Genomic DNA, 22,842 nt, shown 5'->3' with positions numbered 1-22,842 from the left:
GTTGCCTACCTCTTCTGTGTCCTTCCCGTTGGTTCCTCATGTTCCTTCCAGATACTCAATGCATTTATTCGTTTATAGCAAAAAGAATGTCTCGTGCCTCTTTCGTGTGCCAGGCTCTGCTCCAGGCACAGGGGACGTGGTGGTGAACACAGTCCCTGCCGTAGACGCTCACGTGCCAGCGGCGGATGCAGATAGTAACTGACTGAGGACCCAAATCATGGTTTAAGAAGGGTCACTGCAGAGACAGAAGGAACACGGTCCATTGCAGGTCACGAAGGAGTTCCTGGACGATGGGAAACTGATGCTGAGTTTTGGAGGATGAACAGGGATTAGACTAAGAGGGGCAGGAAAGACGGCACGGGTCCAGGCCGGGAGGCAGGAGGGTGCAGGGCACGTTGGAGGAACCGAAGTCAGGATGGACCGAGCGCTGGACACCGTGTGGCTTCAGGGGTAGCAGGGGGCAGATGACGCAGGGCCTTCAAATGCCATGAGGAGCGGGGATTTTAAGCCGTTGGACAGTTTTGAGCCAGGAAGCAACCTGATCTGATGTCCATTCCAGTTCAATTGCGGGGAGAGGACTGGGTAAAGGGAGCGGCTGGTCAGTGCTTGCAGTGACCCAAGCGGGAGACGGTGGTGACTGTGACGCCTGAGGCTGCTTCCGTCGGACCGCAGGCTCCATGCGTAGAAACTCAAACCCGATGTATAGTTTCTCCTTCCCAGCCAGTTACTGCTCTTGATTTCTTTGTCCTGCTTTTCTCATAATCTCCCTGATTTGAAAATTCAGGGCCACTCATATGGGCCTCCCCTTGGGCCATCGCAGCCTTGGTCCAGAAGCCGGGCCGCACAGGCAGCCTCTCAGCCCCACGCGCCCTCCCAGCCCCAATCCTGGCTGAGCGGTGGCGGCAGGACTTCTTCCTGAGCCACCACTCAGCCCGTCTTCTCCCCCTTCCTCAGAAACGCGGTCCTCCCCCTTGTCTTTAGGGTAAGCCTGGGCTCCGGAGGGCCAGCAGTTGCCCCTGACGCTTCACCTCGGTCTGTCTGCTTCCCTCGTTTCCACTGTTTTTTAAGGAAAAAGGTTGCCCAATATAAACCTTTCCCCCAGCCAAGAAGCAGTGGGATTCCTGCCCAGGTGGAGCCTTTGGTCAACCTGAAGATGTTTCTGGAGGCAGAAATGAATGAGAAGATGTGTTCTTCTGGCTCTGGCAAGAAGGTGGACTGAGGGAATGTTCATTCAACAGCCACACACACCCGCCCGCTTACTACAAGCGTCTTGAAATGCTAGAGAAATATTACAACACCCCCTAGAGTGTTAACGGATGGCTGAATTGACAAGGAAGAAAGGAAATCCCCAGATGAAAGAAACGGAGGAAGAGCCAGAGACCAGCACCTAAGTGTGGCCATCCTTGGCCACAGTGACATAGAGCAGGGTCGGCAGATTCTGTGAAAGGCCAGCCAGTAAATGCGTTAGGCTTTGCAGACCCCAGTGTGACACATCTCCTCTTTCTTTTTTGACAACCCGTTAAAAATACAAAAACCACTCTTAGCTCATGGGTTATATAAAACAGACCACAAGGGGCTTCCCTGGTGGCGCAGTGGTTAAGAATCCGCCTGCCAATGCAGGGGACACGGGTTCGAGCCCTGGTCCAGGAAGATCCCACATGCCGCGGAGCCCATGCGCCACAACTACTGAGCCTGCATGCCACAACTACTGAAGCCCGCACGCCTAGAGCCCATGCTCTGCAACAGGAGAAGCCACTGCAATGAGAAGCCTGAGCACCGTGATGAAGAGTAGCCCCCGCTCGCCGCAACTAGAGAAAAGCCCACGTGCAGCAATGAAGACCCAATGCAGCCCAAAATAAATAAATTTTTTTTAAAAAAGAGGCACACTTGTGGCAAGGCTAGAGAAAAAAAATGGATGCACGAACAGGTGGTGTGAGAAATAAAAAGGACTGAGATACAGCATAGTGTTTAAATTATAGGAGAATATAATGAACAATCTTATACCAGTACTTTTGGACACTCAGAAGAAATGGGCGATTTCCCAGAAAAATATAATTTAACAAAACTGACTCAAGAAGAAGGGGAAGCAGAATTCCCAACGTGGGGAGCTGTCCAAGTGTGGCGTGAGTGTCGAAAACACCTTGAGCGGTTATTCATTTATTCAACAATTGTGTATTAAGTCTCCACACCAGGCACTGTTGTAGAAAGCTGGGGATGCAGCAGTAAATAGAAAAATCAGAACTCCACACGCTATGTCTATTCCGTCCAGCAGAACTTTCTGTGAAGATGGAGATGTTCTCTATTGTCTCTGTTGTCTGATAGGGTAGCCATTGGCCACATGTGGCTCTTAAGCTCTAGAAGCCTGACGTGGCCAGGGGTTGTCTGGTAGCCAATAAGATCAGTAATGTGTTAATGGCTTCCTGTAAGAGAATAAGCTGCTGAACTCTTGGGACCCTGACCTCTCCCAAAACATCTCCTCAGCCTGAGCTGGGCAGTCCTGGTGGCCAGACAGCCACGTGACCCTGACCCCCCTGTTATCTGGCGAGCATTTTCACGTGCTTCACCTCATCTGCTGCTCAATTCCCTCTCGGGGCCTTCATTTAGCAAGCGCTTGCTCCGTCGCGGCCGGGCCCTGTGTCTGATACGCCACCACCATGCTGGCCTCCGGGGTGTAGGAAGCACTCATTACCCACCAGGGAAGTCAGCGTGGAAGGCGGTGAGCGCGTCGGGCGAAGGGGCCGAGTCCTCCTGGGCCCTCCCTCTTCATCAGCGTTGCAGGGGATGGGCGTGGTGAGTCCAGCCGCGTCAGCTGGGGGAGACGGGGCGGGCTTGGTGAGCAGAGCTGGACATGGGGAGCAGACTGGCCGGGAGGGCTGATGCTCTCCTTCGTGGTCCCCAGCCAAGAAGTTGAGGAAGTAAAACTAGAAAATGTTAATATAAAAAAATTTAAAGAAAAAGTCTCTCTCAGAATTTTTTACAGAGGGGTGACAAGTATCGTGGGCTCAAGAAGGAAAGCTAAAGCCATGTGGATAGGGGAGAAAATGGATTCTAGAATCAGTATTTCTTCATAAACACCAAGCCCTTTGCTTTATCAAGGCCTCATCAATGCAAACAGAAAACAGGGCCGAGCTGCACACAGAAGCCGGAGCGAGGGGCTGAGTGGGGAGGCCCCAGCAGGTCAGGAGCGCGGGCACTTTTCCGGCACAGCTCTCGAGGTGGCGAGATGGTAACGGTCCGGTGTCCCTGGAGCCCCTCCCTTCCGCAGCCTCCAGCCTGCAAAACCAGAGGCCGCTGACACCCCCCCACACACACACCGGGGCTCCCTGGAGAACTGTGTCCACTGTCTCTCGGAAGATACTTCACAGGATGGGTGATGCTCGTCTGGTGTGAATCCTTATAGGGGGTCTTGTATGCTTCTGTTTTTCAGGGATGATAATGGTGATTTTGTTGCTGCTCGTGGCTATTGTGGTCGTTGCAGTCTGGCCTACTGACTAGTGGCCGTCAAGGGACCACCAGCCGGGACACCTGCCAGTGATGGAGTAAAGTTCAGCATCCTCTTGGTGCCTGAAAGCCACTCTCAATAAATTCCCCCAAAGCTCTGAACTCCTGACGTGCGTTGCTTCAGCAAAGGCAGATCGTGTGGCAGCTCCAGAGAGCTGCCGGGGTATTGGGTAGTGGGGCCCTTTTGGGTTCTGCCTTGGTCACTGGGCTGCTAGCCCAAGGTCCCTCAGTGGTCACTGCCCTGTGGCCGCTGATGGATTCTGGCCACCCCACAGCGTGCTGGGCACCCTGGGGGGACGATGCCGAATTCCTAGGCAGCTTGTGACCTCGAGTGTCTAGTCTGCTTGGGGAAGTCATGTGCCCATGTGGGAGAAGAGTGAACAGCCAAGGCCACGTGTGTCCAAGAGGGAGGAAGGAGCGACGTGAGGGCTGTGACGCAGGCACGTGTCTCTGGGTAACTGCCGCCCGCCCCGCTGCCCAAGTCCCCCCACAAGGCTCGCCACTCCTACTGGGGAAATAGCTCAGGACTCTACTTTAGGAACTACCTTCAGACGTAGAAACAGGTTCTTGTTTCCTCCCTCGGTGTAGTAAACCCGTCTTCCCAGGCTGAAACATCCCTACAAGCAGCCGGTATCGAGTCTGATGAATCTGATCAGGCAGGAAGGTACCGTTTAGGGTTCAGAGGAAGGTGTGATTGATTATGCAGGCAGGAGAACAGTACCTTTATTTGGCTCCTAAACTGGCCCTGACAACCTTGCGTGTGTGTGAGTGTGCACTGCACGCGCTGCACATGTGTGCACATGCGTGATGGCAAGGGCAGACGGATGGGCGAGGCCTGCGCAGGGTGCCGGTCCCGCGGGAGCAGCGGTGAGTCTGGGTTGGAAGGGGCAGAGGGCCAAGCTTTGTGCCCTCCCTCCTGGCCAAGCGGAAGGCGGGCCGGGCCAGCGGGCCTTGCTTCGCCCTCCGTTGTTCCAGGGGAAAGAATTGGTGTTGGTGATGAAAACCTAGGGCCGTTTCCAAGCACAAGATTTCCCTGGAAGAGGAGAGATCGGGCAGGTGGGAGGGGAGTCCTGGGGGGGTCTTCTGTGGATTTCCTAGAGACTCTGGGCGGCTGCTCTCCAGAAGGCGTGACCTGACCCATCCCACCGCACCCCCCCCTCCCCGGGGAGCCGAGATAGGCAGCAGGAGGACCGCGGTGCAGCCTGGCGACGCATTCTTTCCTGGGACCCACAGGGAAGACCTGGCTCCAGACCCCAGGCCTCCGTCAGGGAGTCACAGCTCTGTGCTCCGTCATTTGTAAGTCGCTGCAAAGGCTGGGTGACCCTATTCCCAGTAGCTCCCCCCTAGAGGGGCCAGGTCACTACCAGGCCACTGGGCAGCCCCGCCGCCGCCTGGTGTGTGTGTGGCGGTGACACGCGGCACTCTTCCGGGAGGAGGTCTAGCCCTGGACTCCGCTCCGTGCCAGCCGGGACGGCGCTGCAGTCACAGTCACCCAAACCCGAACAGCCTCGCTCCATCCCCAGCGTCGGTGCCTCCCTCCGGCTGCTCCTCCACGCAAGTCGCAAGTCGGCTGGGGGCCCCGACGCGGGCCGATGGGACAGCCACGCGGGCTGTGGCAGAAGAAAGGGGACTCTGGGAACGCTCGGCCCAGAAGGGAAGCCGTCGCCTCTGCTCGCAGCTCCGTGGCCGGACTCACCTGCCCTGCTCAGCGGGAGGACCAGCAGGTACCCAGAAGGCAGCCTGAACTAGGCAGTGACGGCCCCAGTGACAGCCACGCCCCTCGCCAGCTGTGTGACCACGAGCCAGGTGCCCTTCCCGTGCCTCCGTTTCCTCCTCTAGAAAATGGAGAGAAGGCAGTCTCCTGCCTCCGGGGGCGACTGGGGATCGGGTGAGGCAGCACGGAGCACCCCGGGGGCCTCAGCTGACAGAGGGTTCTCCCTCTACCCCAAGTCTACAGCGCCCCCCGGCCCAGGTGGCCTCCGCATCCAGGGCTCGAGGATCCTACCCCCTGCTTCCGCCCCGGGGCTGCCAGCACGTGCGGAGCAGGCGAGGCCCTGGGAGCCGTGTTCAGACTGGCGGTGGCCCCGGGACGAGGGCGGGAGCAGGGCAGCCGTGAGCAGGGGACACGCTGTTGGGGGTCGGGAGGGGGAAGCACAGGAGAGAACACGGAGGCAGGCTTGTCGGGAACCGAGACAGTGCGCTCCTGAAGGAGCCGGGCCGGCTGGGGGCCAGGGGCTTCCGCGCAGTGAGGCGTCCTGGGAGGCACTTTCCGCGGGGGCGGGGCGGTTGCTAACGGATCCCCCAGCGGAAGATCAGGCATCCGCAGAGCACATCTTTCAGTCTTGTGCCAAACCCCAAATCTGTGTAAACAGCGTCTCCTTGGAGCCCCCCACTTTGGGGCTCACGGGAGGGGGCACTGAAGGTCTGTTTGACTTTCTCACCTCCCCTTGACTTGCTCAGCATGGAGCCCCGGCAACTCGTGGGGCGTCTTTGAACCAGAGCCACGGCGGCCTGGCTCGGCCACACGGAAAGGCCTTTCCGAGCCGAACGCTCAGCCGATGTCCGCACACAGCGGCTTCTGTTCTTTTGACTGAGTGGGCTCTAGGCACGGCCCAGCCCTACTAGCCGGCTGACCTGGACCAGTGACTTCACTTCTCTGGACCCGCAGGCAGGGGAGGGGGTAAGAAGCTGGTCGGGTGAGACCGTGAGGACCTGCCGTCCAGGCCTGGGGCGGTGCCGGGCAGGGAGGCTCCCCCTTTTGGGAGATACCCACCCCACTCTGAACTGAGGGGCGGCCCAAAATTGGCAAGGCATCCCGAGCGGCTGGGATGGGCCACTCGGGATCTGTTGTCGCATCAGGAGCCACCCTGGGGTCATGTGGCATTTTCCAGCTGGATTTGGCCAGGCCTGGTTTCCCCCTTCAATGGCGTCAGGCCCACGGTCCCAGGCGGCCGGCAGGGCTCTGGAGCGGTGGTGTGAGCAGTTAGTAGTACCCCAAGCGTAGGGAAGAGAGCCACGACCCCATCACCTTGGGTGCGTTTTCGATGAAAGTAAACTTTATTAAAATAACATCATAAGTACTGTTTAACTGAACTGATGATTAATTATAAGCATTTAAAGTCTGGATACTATATAAAGAAATTCAGATACCTGGTTACGACGGGTACTTTTGTTCCACTGAAACATCATTACAATGAATAGCTGTAAGCAGACCTTAGTTTGCATTAGCCCCAGGACACTGTGCTGCGCTCCCGGCAGAGCCCTGGACCCTCCTCGCTCGGGGCCGCTGCAGGATTCCCGACTGTCCCTCTGCCCCGAGGACTGTCAGGTTCTCTCCTGACCAGTGCTCTGAGAACCACCAGCCGGCCTGCAGCCGGCACTCCTGCCTCTGCAGCTCCGGGCTTATACTGAGAGTTCTTTGTGTAGACTAGTGAAAGATCATCTTTTATCTAGTTGGGTTTTCTAGCCTAGCCCTGCTGAAGGTAAGTGCGGTTTTCCCGCCTTTATTTTGAAAAGTGGGCCAAGACTCATCTTTCCTCTAATTGCTTCTTACGGCTTCAGAGTTCTCCCACCTCCATGCCAGTAACAGAAAGCATTTGCCTCTTTTCAGAAGTGACTTGCTGTCTCTGTTGAGTCTCCAGTTTGATACAGTATTTGGATGGATTAACTCATTGCTTTATTTCTCACACTGGCTCTGTCCTTTTTTTCTCTTTTCTTTTTTAAAAATTATTTATTTATTTATTTTTGGCTGTGTTGGGTCTTCGTTTCTGTGCGAGGGCTTTCTCTAGTTGCGGCAAGTGGGGGCCACTCTTCATCGCGGTGCGCGGGCCTCTCACTATCGCGGCCTCTCTTGTTGCGGGGCACAGGCTCCAGACGCACAGGCTCAGTAATTGTGGCTCACGGGCCCAGTTGCTCCGCGGCATGTGGGATCTTCCCAGACCAGGGCTCGAACCCGTGTCCCCTGCATTGGCAGGCAGATTCTCAACCACTGCGCCACCAGGGAAGCCCTGTTTTTCTTTTCTTAAATAAATTTATTTTTGGGTGCATTGGGTTTGTTGCTGTGCACGGGCTTTCTCTAGTTGCCGCGAGCAGGGGCTACTCTTTGCAGCTCACGGGCTTAGTTGCTCCGCGGCATGTGGGATCTTCCCGGACCAGGGCTCGAACCTATGTCGCCTGCGCTGGCAGGCGGATTCTTAACCACTGCACCACCAGGGAAGTCCCTGTCCATCCTTCCACGCCTAGTTTTTCTTGGCATATTTCTTACACGTCTTTATTTAGTCTCAAAAGAGTACAGACAGAGCTATCTGTTCAACAGAATCTGAAACCTAGGTGTATCTCTACCATGAGCCGGCAGCCCCCATCCCCATGTGCTGTCTCAGGCCAAAAGGGAGGGATTTACGAATGCGGGAGCCTCCCCGAGAGCCAGCCAGACGCTGGGGAACTCTCATCCAGCGGGTCTGGATTTTTGACTGGACTCTGCTGGCCCCCGAGTCCCTGATGGGACTCTCTCGGTTTCCTCATGCCTCGGCATTCCGGTCTCTAAAGTGGACTTTTCCAACCACCTTGGGTCAGGACTTGGCAGCAAGCTGGCTGATTTCCTGCACTGGGTTTGGCAGATGTCTTAAATCCTGCAAATGGTCCAGCTGGGTCTGACCTGGCTTTGAGGGGAGCCCGAGGCTGCAGAAAAGGCTCTCTTTCGCCTCGGCCTGTCCAGCCACCTGAGGCCTGTAACCTGTCCCTGCCCACCCAGTGTCTGGCGCTGCCGCCCCTGGGTCTACCCACCCGGGCTTTGACCCCTGGTTCCGAGAGCACTCCTCCCATTCCTAGAGCCTGGGCGAGCCCTGTTCCTTCCTGCGCAGCCGCGAACAGCGTCTCAGCCGGCTCTCCACGCAGCGGGGACGGCTTTCTGTGCCTTCCGGGGGCGGGCTGAATCTGCGTGGCTGAGACTTGTCCTTGAAACAGCTGGGTGCAGAAATTATAGCTTCCTGGTGACGATCGGCTCCACTTTGCATGGTAACGCAACATGTTCCTAATGACTGAACTGTTTATTTAATAGAGAAATCACAACCATTTGGAAGTTTAAATATAGCCTCCAAAAAGCCAGTGAGCTCAGCTCCTGGTGGCTGCGTGGCCCCAGCCCCATCCCTGCACTGAACGAAGCCTCAGCGATGGCTTGAGGAAAGTCTTGAACATCACTAACCCTGTTGTCTTTGCTGGTGAGTCTCCCCTTAGTTACGTGCAAGGCAAAAACTCTACTTGCAGGTTCTGAGTCAGATGGGGAGGTTCACAGGTGCACTCTGCCCCATCCCCTGAGTCCCCCTGACCCGGAGCCCCAGGGAGTGGCCAGGATGGATCCCAGGGATGGTTTCTTGGGGACTGAAATAGAGACTGTCCAAATCGCATTTGGAGCCAGCCCGCCCCTAGGACCTTCCAAGCAAAGCTGCCCTTTTCCCGTTTTTGTTTTTTTTTTTTTAAAGTGGGTAGTTAGGGCACTGTCTCAGGCTTTGTGAAAAACCCAGGGCTCTGTCGTGCTGGGGAGTTTTTAGATCAGAAGCCATATTCCTTAAATGGCCTGAGGACTCACCATCCTCTCTCCCCACAGGCCAACCACCCGTAGCTCAGGCCACCAATAAAGACTGGGAGACGGAGAACAGTGTACAAGAGTTTATTTAATTGATATCTGAATTTAGTTCTATCATGTGGGGCCCATGTTACAAGTTCCATCTGGGTCCATTACAACTCTAACCAAAAAAAAAAAAAGAAAAAAAAAAAAAAACTTAAAAAATCCACAACTTTTTCCATGTCATTAAATATATTCATATATAATAACCATAATATATTAGTATGCATTGGAGAGGAACACTGACCCAAACAATATGTCATGGTCACAACTAAACATTTACAATTCTGAGTGAACAGAACTCGGAATGCAGGAGGGAGTCGGGGGGAGGGCGGGAGGTGCCTTGGGGAGCGGGGAGCGGGGCTGGCTTGGATCTGGCGGGGGCAAGGCCCCACGAGCACACATTTCGATACCCCTAGGGTATGGCATGGCTGCGGCCCAGTAACCCCATCCATGGGTCTGGTCTGTCCACTCTGCAGTCTTCCTTTGAGCATTGAAACCCTAACATTTTTCAGTTTCTTAAAGGACCATCTCCCGATCCCTCAGGGTCTCCTTGATTTCAGTCTCATTCCAACCTGGGGCAACCCCAAGACAGTCTGTGCCCATTTCCTGCAGCTACTACGGAGGCAGAGCGCCAGGAGGGCGCGAGGGGCCACCTGGGGCAGCTCCCGGCCTCCCACTTACCAGGACCTGAGGATGCCGCCTCCTGCCCTGCTCGCTCGGGACAGAAGCCAGAGCCGGCAGGTGAGTCCAGGGGAGGCCCCCATCCGGCCCCCTTCCCTCTGCCCCAATCTTTAGCATTACCGTGTGTCAGAGACACAGGGACCCTGCTGGCAGGGGCTCCAGACCACCCAGCAGGTAAGAAAGTGGGCAACTTGGAAATTTTTTTTTTTTTTTTCTTTTCCTAAAAAGACTATTCTGGTATGTTTTTTTCTTCAGACACCTACAATATCACAACTCTGGTTAATACACTCTTCAAAACCTAGTTCCATTTTATATCCTTTCCTAACTGTACAAGCTGGAGCACCTCAATTCCTATTTCCATCTCCTCCCGGGGAGGGGGTGGCGAGGGGAGGAAGAGGGGTGCTTTCCCAAGGATGGGTCCTCACCCCCAAATTGGTGGCTGGATTCAGAGGAGCGGTGGGCTGGGTCCGTGAAGTGAGGAAGGCGGCCTGCGAGGACTGATACCCCGCCAGCGTCCTCACCCCATGCTGGCTGATCTGGTCACCCTGGCATTCCCTAACATGCCCTAGAGGCCAGGCTACGTTGCTCTCGGGGTGCCGAGCAGGAGGGCGAGGCTGGAGGCTGGTTGAATTTAAAGCAAGATGCAGTGCTGCTTGGCAGGCCGCTGGCTCCAGAGCGGAGGGGCCTCGGAGACGACCAGGGCAGGCCCCTGGTGATGGGGGCTGAGACTCAGGCCCACTCGGGTGGGAGGTGGTGAGGCTGCCGTGGCCCTTCTGGGCAGAGAAGCCAGGCCGGTGTGAATAGACGCCGGACAACTGGGCAGGGCAGGGCCTCTCCAGGCCTGTGGGCCAACTACGTGCGCTCGGACCACACTGGGCAGCGCTAGAGGGCCAAACTGTGTGGAGAGGTCCCTACGCCCCCAGCCTTGGGCTTGGATTCAGGCAAGGCAGCTACCCCTTCCCAGGGCAGTTCTGTCTTCCCCCTGCCCCTGGGGGCATCTCTGGAATCCCTCCAAACACCCCCAGGCAGCCTTTCTCCCTAGACCTTAGGATCAGCCACGGCCTGCGTGCCCGCCATCTGGGGCTTCCAGGGGGCTGCCCTGGGGTCAGTTTACACCCGGCCTCGCCCACGGCCCTGGCTGCCACCTCGGAAGATGTGACTGTGCCCATCCCTGCCCCCACTTCCTAATCGCTGTGCTCCAGGCCCGATGCCATCACCAGGGCCAGCATCTCAGGGGTGACTCACCCAGGAGCACCCCCTGCGAGGGAACCACGGAGGGTCAGACAGCCCAGCTCTGCCCCTTATCTGCACGGGGACACTGGGGGTGAGAACCCATCCCTCAGGGCTGCCACGACGGTAACGGGAGATCACAGGGCTAAAGTGCCTGGCGCAGAGCGGGTGGGGGCGCGGTAAACGGCAGTGGCGCTGGGGGCCGAAGCGCGGAAGCCAGACCACGGGGCCCGAGCCTCAGCCTTGGTGTGACCCTTCTGAGCGGCCAGACTCCAGCAGGCAAGATGAAACCCCTTTCCTGACAGCGAGGAGCCGGGCCTCGACCTCCGTGTGCGGGCAGTGCCGCGGGCGCCCCCAGGCGCTGGCCCGGTGTGAGGCCATCTTCGGGGGCCGCCGGAAAGGAGTGGGCGAGGTGCTGCCAGGCGGTGCCAGGCCAGCCAGGTGGGTGGCCCCAGCTTAGCGGCCTCTGTCCCTGTCCCTGCTCTGGGGGAGCCAGGAGTGAGGGCCGCAGCAGGCACTGGCCACGGCTTCCTCGGGACCCAGCACCCTAGCGCTTCCTGCCCCTGCCAGCCCGCGGCTCGGGCACGCCGGCACCTCTCCTCCCCCGCCGGGCGCCGCGGCCGTACTCCAGGCCCTGCCCCGCGGTGGACACTGCTCGGGGCCTTGTGGGAGCTGAGGTCATCACACAAATAGCGTCACCGCCGTCAACCCCGCCCGTGCCCCTTCCCCGGAAAATGTCACGAAGGGGCCGCTTCCAGCCTGGCAGAAAGGAGACTCTGGGAGGTTTCGCGATGCCGCCTCCGTCAGGCAGCTCCGCGGGCTTCTCGGGGGTGGCCCTGGGCCCACTGCCGTCTGCCTGGCCCAGCGCCCACCCGTCAGCGGGGCGGGGGCTTCCCAGCCGGGGGACGAGGCGGCGCGGTGGAGACCACGGGCCGCCCGGGGAAGGCCCCCCCCCGCACGCCCCCAGGGCGCTGCACATGGGGCTCCTGTGGGAATTCCCGAAGAAGGGTGTGGGCACAGGGCGGGATTTTCCGTGTTAGGCGGGGAGAGGGGGCTGGGCCGGGCGGGGGGCCTGGGGGTTCACAGTTCTCCTGTGCCCTTCCCTACCCATCGCTGCGGCCCGCCTGCGCCCGCCTGCCCCGGCCCCGCTCCGGCCCCGGGGGGAGCGCCTCTCTGCTCTGGAGGGAGCCCGTGAGGTAGCTACATCTCGTCCTCGACCCGCCGGGCCCGGCCGCGCCGGCCCCGCCCCCACCCTCCCCCCAGCTGGGAAAGCCCTCACGGGCCAAGTCCACGCCGCCGCGGTGGCGGGTCGCCCGCTCCCGCTCGCCGGCCCCGGCGCCCGACCCGCCCGGCGCGCCGCTGCCCCCCCCCCCCCCCGCGCTAGGCCTTCTTGCACTTGCCCTTCTTCTCGCGCTGCTGGAACTTGCGCAGCCGCCGCGCCCACGTGTCCCGCCACTGGATCACCAGGCTGCTCTTGTCCGCCACGATGCCGCTCTGGTCGGGCGAGTCCTCCGCGTTGCCCAGCAGTAGGTACTTCTTGAGGGGCTTGATTTTGGGGCACTTGCAGGCGATGTCCCGCGAGCGGATCCACAGGTTCTGGTCACCGCGGCGGATGCGGCTGGTGCCCTGCTTGTACACGGAGATGATGTTCACCGTAAACTTCCACCAGTCCCCCGCCTTGTCCGCCTTGAGGATGTGGATCTGGACGGCTGCAAGGAAGCACAGGCAGGAGGGTGGGCCACGGGTGCCGCCTGGACCCCGAGCTCCTGCGACCAGGAGGGCCAGGGATGGGGCGGCCTGTGTGATGGAGAAGGAAAAGGAGACCCAGAGCTGGGAAGTGACTGCACGGGGTACCCGACTGGGGAGTGGGTGTGTGGTGGCAAAGCTGATACTGGGGCCAAGGCCGCTGTTCCCAGAAGCCTTATGTCCTGTGTTGAAGGTGCCACCCAGCACTGTCTTTGGGGACAATCCCCTTTAGGGTCCAGGAAGGTGCTGTAGGTACTGACCACATCCCCAGAACTTGGCAGAATCCAGCTGCCGGGGCAGGTGCCCTCCATGAGCATAGCACTGGCGCCTCGGCACAGGATGGGGGGAACCTCCTCAGATGGTACCCCCTGGGCATTTCCAAAGGCCTCGTCACTTAACATCAAGCCTCATGACACCCCTAGACATACAGCCTTGCCCTTGATCCAATCTCAGAAAACCAGAATGGGGTCTCAGTGCCCAGGTGCAGTGCACCCTGAACAGCCCTTCAGGGTGGCTGCAGCGTCTCTACCGGAGTCCAGGATCCTTGTACTGCCCCCCTCCCATCCCTGCCAGTCTGCCTTGTCTCCCTGTCCTCAGGCCATTCCCCTCCCTTTCAATTCTCTGCTACTCTTTCCCTGAGTAGAAGGGGTTCTCAAGCTGGAGCAGGCATCAGAATCCCCTGGAGGGCTTGTCAAACACATTGCTGGCCTCACCCCAATTTCCAATTCAATAGATGTGGACTGGGGCCCAGGACCGCACACCTCTCACACATTCCCAGATGGTGCTGACCCAGGGAACACACTTTGAGAATCGATGCTCTAGTAAATGTTAACAGATGTTCTTTCTGCAGGATATTAAGAGATACTTCATAAGAGGAGGACACACTTTTTTGTTTTAAGGGGGGGGATTTTGCTCAAATATGTGAAATACTGGCTCAAACAAAGGAAGTCGCCTTAGTGCAGGACTTTTCTGAGCCTTTAATCTACAAACTGTGTGCACACACGCGTGTGTTGGCTTCCCAAACAACTCTGAGTGCAGGACCCTTTGGCTGGTGCATCTCAAGGCACCAGAGCCCCATGGAGCCTACCTGGGGAACTTCTTGGGGGGGACACAACCCTTCCAGGGGTAAGTGCAGAGGTCTCTGTTGTACTAACCCCCATCCAAGGGAAACTTGGCATCCTTCCCCATCCCTGTGGTCAGAACATGGCGCCTTCCCCTTGCCACCACGTCCTATACCCCTGGACAGGCTGAAGATCATGGTCCTGAGCCCGCCTGAGAAAGGAGCTTGTCTCCCCAGGTTACAGGTGAAGAGACCGAGACAAGGTGCACTCCAGCCACAAGGACATGTCCCCAGGGAATGCCAAGAGGTCATCACCTGCCCACATCGCTCTGGGCACTGGGCCCACCCACAGCTCGGCCTGGCCGGCCTCTCTCAAGGTCTCTGGGGGCCACTCTGCCACCTTCACTCCCCAGGCCCTCCCCGTTCCCCTCCTGTGCCCTCACTTAGCCTGGGGTGACGGGAAGGGGCAGGGATGGCTGGGCCCTCCATTGAACGCCACCCGACTCATCCTTCTGGGGCGAGGGAAGTGGCGGATTTTCCCATATTTTCATTTCAGCTGTTCCTGGGCATCCTCAACTTTGCACTCCAAAGAATGGCTGCCATGGCAACCGTTTCCATGTTTTTGTCACCAAGGGACTCAACACTCAGTGTGAACTCTGAGGTGGGGGTGGGGAAGCCCTCGAGCCTGGAGAAGTGGCTGGGCTGTGTGTGTGTGTGACTGCGCAGATAGAGGTCACCGTGGCAACTGCGTGCCCCTCAGCTAAGCAAGCGGGGAGCCGCCCCCAGCATCCCCGAGAGCCCCGGTTTCCTCTCCTTGGGACTGAGCTGAATACAGAATGAGCCTCCCCCAGGCTGCAGCTGTTTGCCTGTGTGGGACCCCAGACCCCCGGCCCAGCCACAGTGTCCCCCCAACCAGGGTGGGCTGGGGTGGCCGACAAGGATGCTGCAGAAGGCACCGCTGGCTCAGGCCCCTGGAGAATGTGGCTTTGATCATCTGTTGGTGTTATGAGCTGAACCGTGTATCTCCCCCCCACCAGCAAAATTAATACATTGAAGTCCTAGCCCCCAGTACCTCAGAATGTGGCAGTATCTGGAGATAACTTAATTACCTCTTAACGACTTTATAACTTCCTCTTAAAGGGTGGGCCCTAATCCAATATGACTGGAGTCCTCATAAGAAGAGATTAGGACAGAGACACGCACGGAGGGACGACCACCTGAAGACACAGCAAAAAGACGGCCGCCCACAAGCCCAGGAGAGAGGCCTCAGAGGAAACCAACCCTGACGACGCCTTGATCCAGTACTTCTAAACTCCAAAACTGGGAGAAAATGAGTTTCTGTTGTTTGAGCCCCTCAGTCTATATAGTACTTTGTTCTGGCAGCATGAGCACACTCATGTCACTGGAATCAGAGACTCGGGATCTTGGGCCTCAGCTCAGGGCCAGGTGGGAAGGCAGAGCTGGTGAGGCCAGAGAGCTCTCTGGACAAGCTCAGGCCCCGGGCTGGCCCCCAGGGGCCCTTCTCACTCCCCAGCCCTGTGGGAACGTGACCCTTCCCTGTAGGAGGCCTGGAGACCCCTGACCCACCGTCCCTGGTCTGCCTTCCCCCCTCTTCCCCCTGGCAGGGCACCCCGAGCAGCTGCCACCCCGCTTCCCCGGCCTGGAGGGGACCCACCTGACGCTGAGGACGCAGCCCGGAGGGGGTCTGGCCCCGGACACCTTGCTGTCCTCACGCGTCCAGGGGCCGAAGCACTGGTCCTTGTCCTCCTTCCACCCCAGCAGCGCCCTGGCAGCCGCTGGGGACGGCACGGGGCCGGGGGCAGGGCAGGGGCGGGTGGTGGTAGACTCATGTGATTATGCTGGAAAGAGTCCACATTTCCGCTGCCCTTGGCAACGCCTCTGCATATTACGCAGCCCACCAAGTATGAGCTGCGCACACAGTGCGCAGGCCAAGTCCCCGCGGTGCACACACGGCTGAAAATACTCAGAACACACATTGAAACTGTGAGCTCAGGCAGACCCACTCGGCGAGCATGCGGGGCTCGGCCGCCCCCTCTGATGCCCTGCTGCCTGGGAGCCAGGAATGACCGGGGTCTCCTGGGGGCCTGTGGCACCGCCCAACCAGGGCAGGGATTGTGGGGGGAGCACTTGGTGCAGCGGCCGTGGGGCGCACGGTTCCCAATGGTGGGCCCCTTACACCCACATGACGCTCACTCCAGGCCAACGACCCTCAGTCCTAAGCCCCACATCCCTGCACCGATGTCCTAAACTGGCCTCACAGGGAGGATCCCCCATCCCTCATTCAGAAACGAGGCAGATGAGACGACCCTCAGAAAGACAGACGGTGAGATCAGACCCTATCAGACCGGGCAATAAGAGGCGTGCCGAGATCCCCCCCCCGCCCCCAGGAAGAGGTGGGGGTCCCAGCACAAAGCCACCGGGGCCAGACTCTGAAGCGCAGACGAGGGAGTGGCTGAGGCCGACTGGCCAGGATGGGAGGCTGTCCACACCTGCTGGGGCCCCGCACTCGGGATAAACATCCGTGTCTGAAGGTCCACACTGTACATGCCTGCCCGCCCTCCCTCTGAGCCCTGCTCACCCAAACAGTGAGGGCTCAGGATGGAGCGGGTGCCCACAGAAAAGCAAGGGGAGCGCGCAGCCTCCGGAGAGCAAGGAGTCAGCCCCTGGGTCCCAGGGGCCAGGCTGCACTTAGTCTCCTGGCCTCAGGGTCCCTGGGCTGCCAGTTTCTGCAGGAAAACATTCCTGCAGCGGGTCCTGGGGCTCTGGCGAGGCTGCAGACAGCCCTTAGCAGCTGCCCCCCTCAGCAATTCTGGGGCTCACGGGAAGGCCTCCTGCGCCAGGAGCCCTCCTCGGCCACCAGGGCAGGGCCCTGAGGACTGATCTCCCCTGCTCGCCCTCCAGCCAGCCTCCTGGCTACTAGGGTCATGCGCCTCCCCGGCCCTCGGCAGAGGCCTGGCCCTCAAGGGCTAGCCGTGACTCCAAGGGGGAGAGGCGGGAACTGAGGGCCAGCCCCCGGAGGCCAGGGCCAGTGAGAACAGCCGGTGCCCGCACCGGGCTGGTTCTGGCCACTGGGCAGGGGGCAGGGAGGCAGGCCCGAGGCCTCAGCCAGCCCCGGGGGTCCTCTCAGCCACGTTCGTGGCTCAGCCCGAGGCCTCCGCGTGTCCTTCTGTAGGCGCAGACCTCTGCCCATCCTTCCCGGGGCGCCTCAACCTCCACCGCGTCCCAGCGCTGGGAAAGTACCAGGCCAGCAAAGGCAAGCTGAGAAGTGGGGAGCTCCAGGGCCCATCCGGGCTTGGATTCCTCCAAAGGGCGCCACGCGGCCCCAGGGCAGCCCCCTCCTCAGTCCAGAGCCCCTGTTCTTTCAAATCCTCCCTCCCCAGCTCCGGCCCTGGCCCAGGAGACCGAGAGTCTGTCAGCTCTGGGCCCTTCGAGGGCCTGGCGTTGCCACCACCTTGGACAGTCTGTGGCAGGCGGCAGCACCGGGCCGACTGATGCCCACGCCCCGCTTGCAGGTCTCGGGGACGTCCCGCTGGGATCAGAGCTCCCGGCCAGCCAGGTTCTAGGGCAGCTGCTAGGTCAGCGAGGAGTACACAGTTAGTGCCTATCCATCGGCCGGCCCAGCCCGAGACAGATGACCTGCTGGGCGGGGCCTGGGGCAGTGGCCGTGGCTCAGACCTCGGGGGGATGGGGGGGGGACGGCGCAGGGGGGCCGCCCGTCTCCTCTCCCCTCAGGCTTGGGACGCCTCTGCACAGAGGCTTCCTGCCTCCTGGAGGTCTCCCAGATTTATGGGCTGCTCGGAGTGAGTCCCCGGGGGCTTCCCAGCAGCTGCCCCTCCCAAGGAGGCTTGGGTGGTCAGCCGTACCTTCCTGTTGGCCCCGTGCAGCCAGGGAAGGCTTGTCGCCCATCTGCCTCTGAGACAGCAGCCAGGACGAAGCGGGGGAGGACACTAGCCCCCCAGAAACCATTAAAACCACGCGGCCCCATAAATCTCCCGGCACGGAAAGCGTGTCATGAGTTGCAGCTGCTTTCATAAAGTGCAGCTCTGACCACATGTTTCCCAGCCCCCTGTGAAGGTCAGAAACGGCCAAGCAGGGCCAAGCCTTGTTCGCAGAGATGCGAACCTGTGGCGGGGTGGGCGGGCTGGGCGGGCTTGGGGGGGGGGGGGGTGGTCACAGCAGCCCCGCCCGGGCGGAGGGCTGGACGAGCGCTGTGGTCAGACCCCTGGAGTCGGAGTCCTCAGGAGCCCCGGGGCTGCCCCGCCCACCAAGGCCCCACCTCAGACCTTGAGTGAAGTGCGGACACCCAGCTCGGGGCTGGTGAAGGCTCCCCCCTTTCCCTCCTCAGCCAAAGAAGCAATGGTACGCCCCTCTCTCTGAGACCGCCAGCAACACAGAGGCGGCCTCAGCTTCCCCTGCTGGTCCTGGTGCTTGGGCTCTGTTCTGGGGAGGGGAGGGGGGTGAGGTGCCTGGGACTGTCTGATGCCGGGGGCTCCCTGGAGGAGGGGCCATCAGGAGAGCTGGGAATCAGAGAGCCGGGCTCCGGGAGGGTAGCGGGCCTCTGCCCTAGGAGATGGTCCTGGTCTGGCCCGGCCAACACCCCCAGGCGAGACGTGCTCAGGAGACTGGCCGCCCGGCTTTGCAAGAGGCTCAGGCAGGAGAGTGGAGCTGGGCCCTGCCCCAGCGGGGTGCCCTCCTCGCGGAGGCTGGTCTTCCCTGCAATCAGCCCGAGGGAGAACGCCCCGGGTGCCCCCCCACCTCCCAGCCAGAAGCAACCGACACAGCCCAGCCAACTCCTGAGCCGGTGCATGTGCCCACACCCATCATGGGCACGGCCCCAGCTGTCACGGTGCCACCCTGGAGGATGGCCGAGGCTCCCCGCGGGCCTCACACGCCTCAGGAGATGCCCCCCCCCCCGGCCTCTGGAGGAGGGCAGGCGAGAGAGGCAGCCTCCCCGCCGTGGCCTCAGCCCAGACCCCGCGCCTCCAGGGCTCACGTCCTGGCGGCAAGTTCATACCAACTCCTCAGCGGGGCCCCCGTGCAACGGTTCTGCCACAGCTGTTGGCAGCAAACCCTCTACACAGAGCAGCCCCTCCTCCCGCGCTGGGCTGGCACCCAGGACACCGTGCGTGGAGCCCTGTCCTGGAGGACGGGCGTCCAGCAGCAACTTTGGTCCCCTTGTCACCCTCTGAACATGGCACTTGCTCAGCTCCTAGAGTCAAACCACCCTCAACGGCTGGAAGCTGCTTCTCCAAGAACACCCAGAGAAGGGGCCTCAGGCCCAGAAACAGGGGCCAAGGCAGGATCCTACCAGAGCCCTGCTGGGGGAGTCGCCCACTCCAGGGGTGACCCTTCGCGAGCCTCTGAAAAGCTGTTGTGACCTGAGGCCAGGCCTGCCTCCCCGCAGGTAGCCCAGGCTGCTGAGAGGCTGCGGAACTCTCGGGGCGGAACTCTCGGGGGCGTCCCCACCTCCCGTCAGCCTGAGCCTCACGCGAGCAGGTAAAGCGGCAGGTGTGGCAAGACCCCAGGACTAGCGACAGTACTGGGGTCCTCGTGCCAAAGGCTCTAACCCCGGGGAAGTAGGGTGTCAAGACCCACGAGATCCATCCCACGGGGGAAAGATGCCCATCCAAGCCCCACCTGAGTGGGAGGAGTGCTCTGTGATCCTGGAGACAGGTGGCCGGGACAAGTGTTGTCCCTCTGTAGGGGAAGGCGGCCGCTGTCCCCAGGCACCTTGGACAGATCCCCACCTACCCCCACCCCCGGTGTCCCCGTCTGTGAGATGGGAGGAGACACCTTCCCTTAGACAGCCTTCCCTACCCACACCTCCTTTCTAAAAACAGGATGTTCAGAGGAGAGGATGCTCCAGGGAGGGGGACAGACGGGGCCGTGGCAGGTCCCCCTGGAGCTTGGCACCCTGCAGCTGCTGGGGCAGCAGAGGTTTTTGGAGGCCCAGGCTCTGGGCTCCCCTGTCTGTGGGGATGGGGAGGGCTGCGGCCCGTCATCCCCTTCGCGCGACAGGAGGCCCCGATCGGTGCAGCGCCTTGCGGGCTCAGGGGCCTTTGTCGAGCTGTCACTGGGGCCCACTGGCCCTCCCTGCCCAACCTGGTGGTCACCCGCATTCTGCGACCTCAGGCTGACTCATGCCGACCCGGCTCCACATCTGGCCTCCATATGGGGCTGGCACTCTGAGGGGGGAGGTCACATCTGGCTGGGGAAATCGGAGGATCCCCAGGGGGCCGGTGACCCCCCCCCCCGGGGAAGGGTCAGTGAGCCCCTGAAACACCAGGCCACGTGCTGCCGGCAGGGCTGCGTCCCGCTCCCCGGAGCTGGGGACAGTGCTGGGGTGGGGGCAGCTGGCCTCTCCCAGCCATCCCCACCAGCTGCCTCCCGGCCCCTGCTAACTGCCCTGAGGGGGACAGCCCCCAGGGTGCTCCGCTGCCCACCCCAAGCCCTGCAGTCACGGCTGATAACCTGCGCCGTGTTCCGCACTTGAAGGGACCGATCCTGGTCAGGAATAGCTATTGACCCCAAGGTCGAGGAAAGGAAGGGCAGGGGGCGTCAAGAGCAGGAGAGGCCATCATCTGCCTAGAGGCCCCGTGTCCCCGTCGAGGCCTGAGTTGTGAGGTTCCCCCCATCACCCCTGCCCACCTCATCCCAGCCTGAGCAGCCAGACAAGAGCCCACAAGGGCCGTGCCCACCACCTACACCAGCTCCACGGGAATCCGCGGTCACTCCACCACCAGCATCGTCTCCACTGCCGGCTCGGCCTCCCCAGCCTCCATCAGGGACCCGCCCGTGACCTTCCTCCACCGCATGGGCGAGCCCACGGCTGCATGGCCACGCCCACCCCGCCACTGTGCCCGACGTCTCAGCCACACCATCTCGTCTCCGACAGCCCCACATCCCTGACGCTCACCCCAACGCCACGGTGACCACTCCCGCTGTTCCCCCACGGAGATGTCTTTGTGGCTTCTCAGGAGCCAAGGGTCCCGTGGGGGAACCAGTCCGTGAGCCCTCGAAGGGGAGCTGCCCAAGGCTCAGCGCCCCGGCCCGGGGGGCGGGCTGGGAGCACAAGGGTCTCAGGCCTCGGAGGCCCCGGTCTAGGCCATACTCTTTACCTCGTTGAGTCTCAGTGTCCCATCGGCAGGAATAAGAAGCCCTCCCTCACAGGTGGTTCTGAGGATTTGCTAAGGGTGAGAATGAAGGCTGTGAGGTGCCCATCTGGGGCCTGCAGGGAAGGGACAGACACCGGCCTGGCAAGGCCTCTTCTCTGGGGTTTCCACTGCCCCAGGAGATACAAGGTTCTCGGGGGCGGGGATCCACTTAGGTCCCCTGGCAAGCACACGCGTGCACACATGTGCACACACACAACCTCATGAACCCAGCTCCTCCCCACAGATGCCAACAGAACTTCCGCTTCGAGCTGTAGCCTCAGAAATCATCCTTGAGGGATCACGGGAGGAATGCTCGAGACAAATCATCTTATGAAAAGCATTCTGATTTTCCATCTGGTGGTGCCAAAATGTCTTTCAACAAAAGGGGTGACTAATAAACATTTCTGGGAACAAATCCTTTTTCCAAGAACTGGCAAAAGTGAGATGATCTCACCTTTCAGAATGCGAGCTGTCTGTCTCCTCCCCCCACCCCGGCGCCCTGCTTCTGCATCCCAGGGAGGAAGAAGAGACGGTGGCAGCCCCCGTGTGCCAACGTGAGCAGGACTGGCTCTCGGTGGCCTCAGAGTGGCTCCTGCACGCGGACATGAGCCCGGCTGCCGCGGCCCACACCAGCATCTCTGCCAGCCTCCCGCCCTGCACCCAGCACCTCCACACTCCCTCTTCTCCCGTTTCCCTAGCCTGCTCCTCCCTCTGTGCTCAGACAGACACTTTGCCCCCTCTGCCTGAGAGCCCTGCTTTGCCCCGTGAGCACTGGCTACCTGCGCTCCCTCCTCCAGGAAGCCCTCCCTCCACACCCTCCCTGGAGGAGGGACCAGGCCCCACTTACGTCCCACCCCAGGCCCGACCCTGGCCCCACGTCTCCCTTCCGTGCTGTCATTTGTGTGTGCATCTCCCCTCTGATTCCGGAAACTCCTGGAGGGCTGAGCCTGTGTCTCCTCCATCTCTGTAAGCCCAGCACCTGGGACGGGATGGGGCACGCAGCAGGCGCCTAATGAGTGTCCGAGGAGGGACTGGCTGAGGTGGGGACGCCGTGTGAGGGAGCAGGACCTCCTGGGACGTGTGTGCGGTGCCCATGCATAGTGGCACGGGAGCCGAGGAGAGGTCGCGCGAACGCGAGGAGGTGAGTGAGGGCCAGACGGTGGAGCCTCCCAAGGAGCACGGGGACCAGCGAAGAGGAAGCGGGGGAGGGAGGCTGAGGGGCAGGGGCAGGCCGGCGCCCCTTCCACGCGGGCCAGGGCTTAGAAAGTCCACTCCCCACGCCAGCCGAGGGGTGTCTCAGCCTGAAGTCATTGCCAGGCCTCGGCCAAGAGGTGCGACATCCCTACAGTAAATGCCCCGGGGGCAGCGTCACCTGCGTCCCGTCGCCTGACTCTGTACACACCGAGGTCCTGGAGCGCCGGGCTTCTGGGTAGACGCGCCGCAGAGCCAGCGACTCCAGGAGGGGCGCACGCGCTCTGCCTGCCTGGGCGCCGCCGAGCAGATGCAGGCTTCGTGGATATGTTCACACGTGCACACACATGCACACACCTACACACGCACGCTTGCTGGGAGCATTTACGCTGAGGAAGGGCCCCTCTAGGCTAGGTTTTCCTGGAAAGTCGGCAGGAAATGCTAACACGCTAGGAAATAATAAACACCGTCTTCCATGTGCAACCGCCCCGCCCCGAGCCTTCCCACGGACGCTTCCTCAGCATCTGCAAGGTGAGCCGGATTCCCCTAGAGGGCAACAGAGGACTGAGGTGGGCCCAGGACGGGGGCGGGGGGGGGGGGGCGTCAGTGACAGCACCACCACGGACCCCTGCCCC

At 60.7% G+C, this 22,842-nt stretch overlaps 2 protein-coding genes and 1 long non-coding RNA gene across 3 annotated transcripts in view; 2 read left to right on the top strand and 1 right to left on the bottom strand.

Moving 5' to 3' along the window:
* The window catches only part of STX8 (syntaxin 8), a 248,120-nt gene extending 244,517 nt beyond the window's left edge, over window positions 1-3,603 (top strand). The window contains exon 8 of the mRNA XM_059908935.1: window positions 3,428-3,603. Coding sequence (XP_059764918.1) covers window positions 3,428-3,495 — 68 coding nt within the window. The 3' untranslated portion in view covers window positions 3,496-3,603. The remainder of the gene's footprint in view (window positions 1-3,427) is intronic.
* An 8,812-nt stretch (window positions 3,604-12,415) lies between these two features.
* The window catches only part of NTN1 (netrin 1), a 189,805-nt gene continuing 179,378 nt past the window's right edge, over window positions 12,416-22,842 (bottom strand). Inside the window, exon 7 of the mRNA XM_059908934.1 lies at window positions 12,416-12,744. Within this exon, the coding sequence (XP_059764917.1) occupies window positions 12,416-12,744 (329 nt within the window). The remainder of the gene's footprint in view (window positions 12,745-22,842) is intronic.
* Window positions 12,424-15,190, top strand: LOC132356141 (uncharacterized). Its single transcript, XR_009499758.1, has 3 exons — window positions 12,424-14,218; window positions 14,398-14,502; window positions 14,982-15,190. It is a non-coding gene; the product is annotated as an uncharacterized LOC132356141 (long non-coding RNA).

The sequence above is a fragment of the Balaenoptera ricei genome, chromosome 20, assembly GCF_028023285.1.
Source record: "Balaenoptera ricei isolate mBalRic1 chromosome 20, mBalRic1.hap2, whole genome shotgun sequence".
Classification (NCBI taxonomy): Eukaryota; Metazoa; Chordata; class Mammalia; order Artiodactyla; family Balaenopteridae; genus Balaenoptera; species Balaenoptera ricei.
Note: the sequence above shows the minus strand (reverse complement) of the source record. Positions and strands in the feature narration are given on the sequence as shown.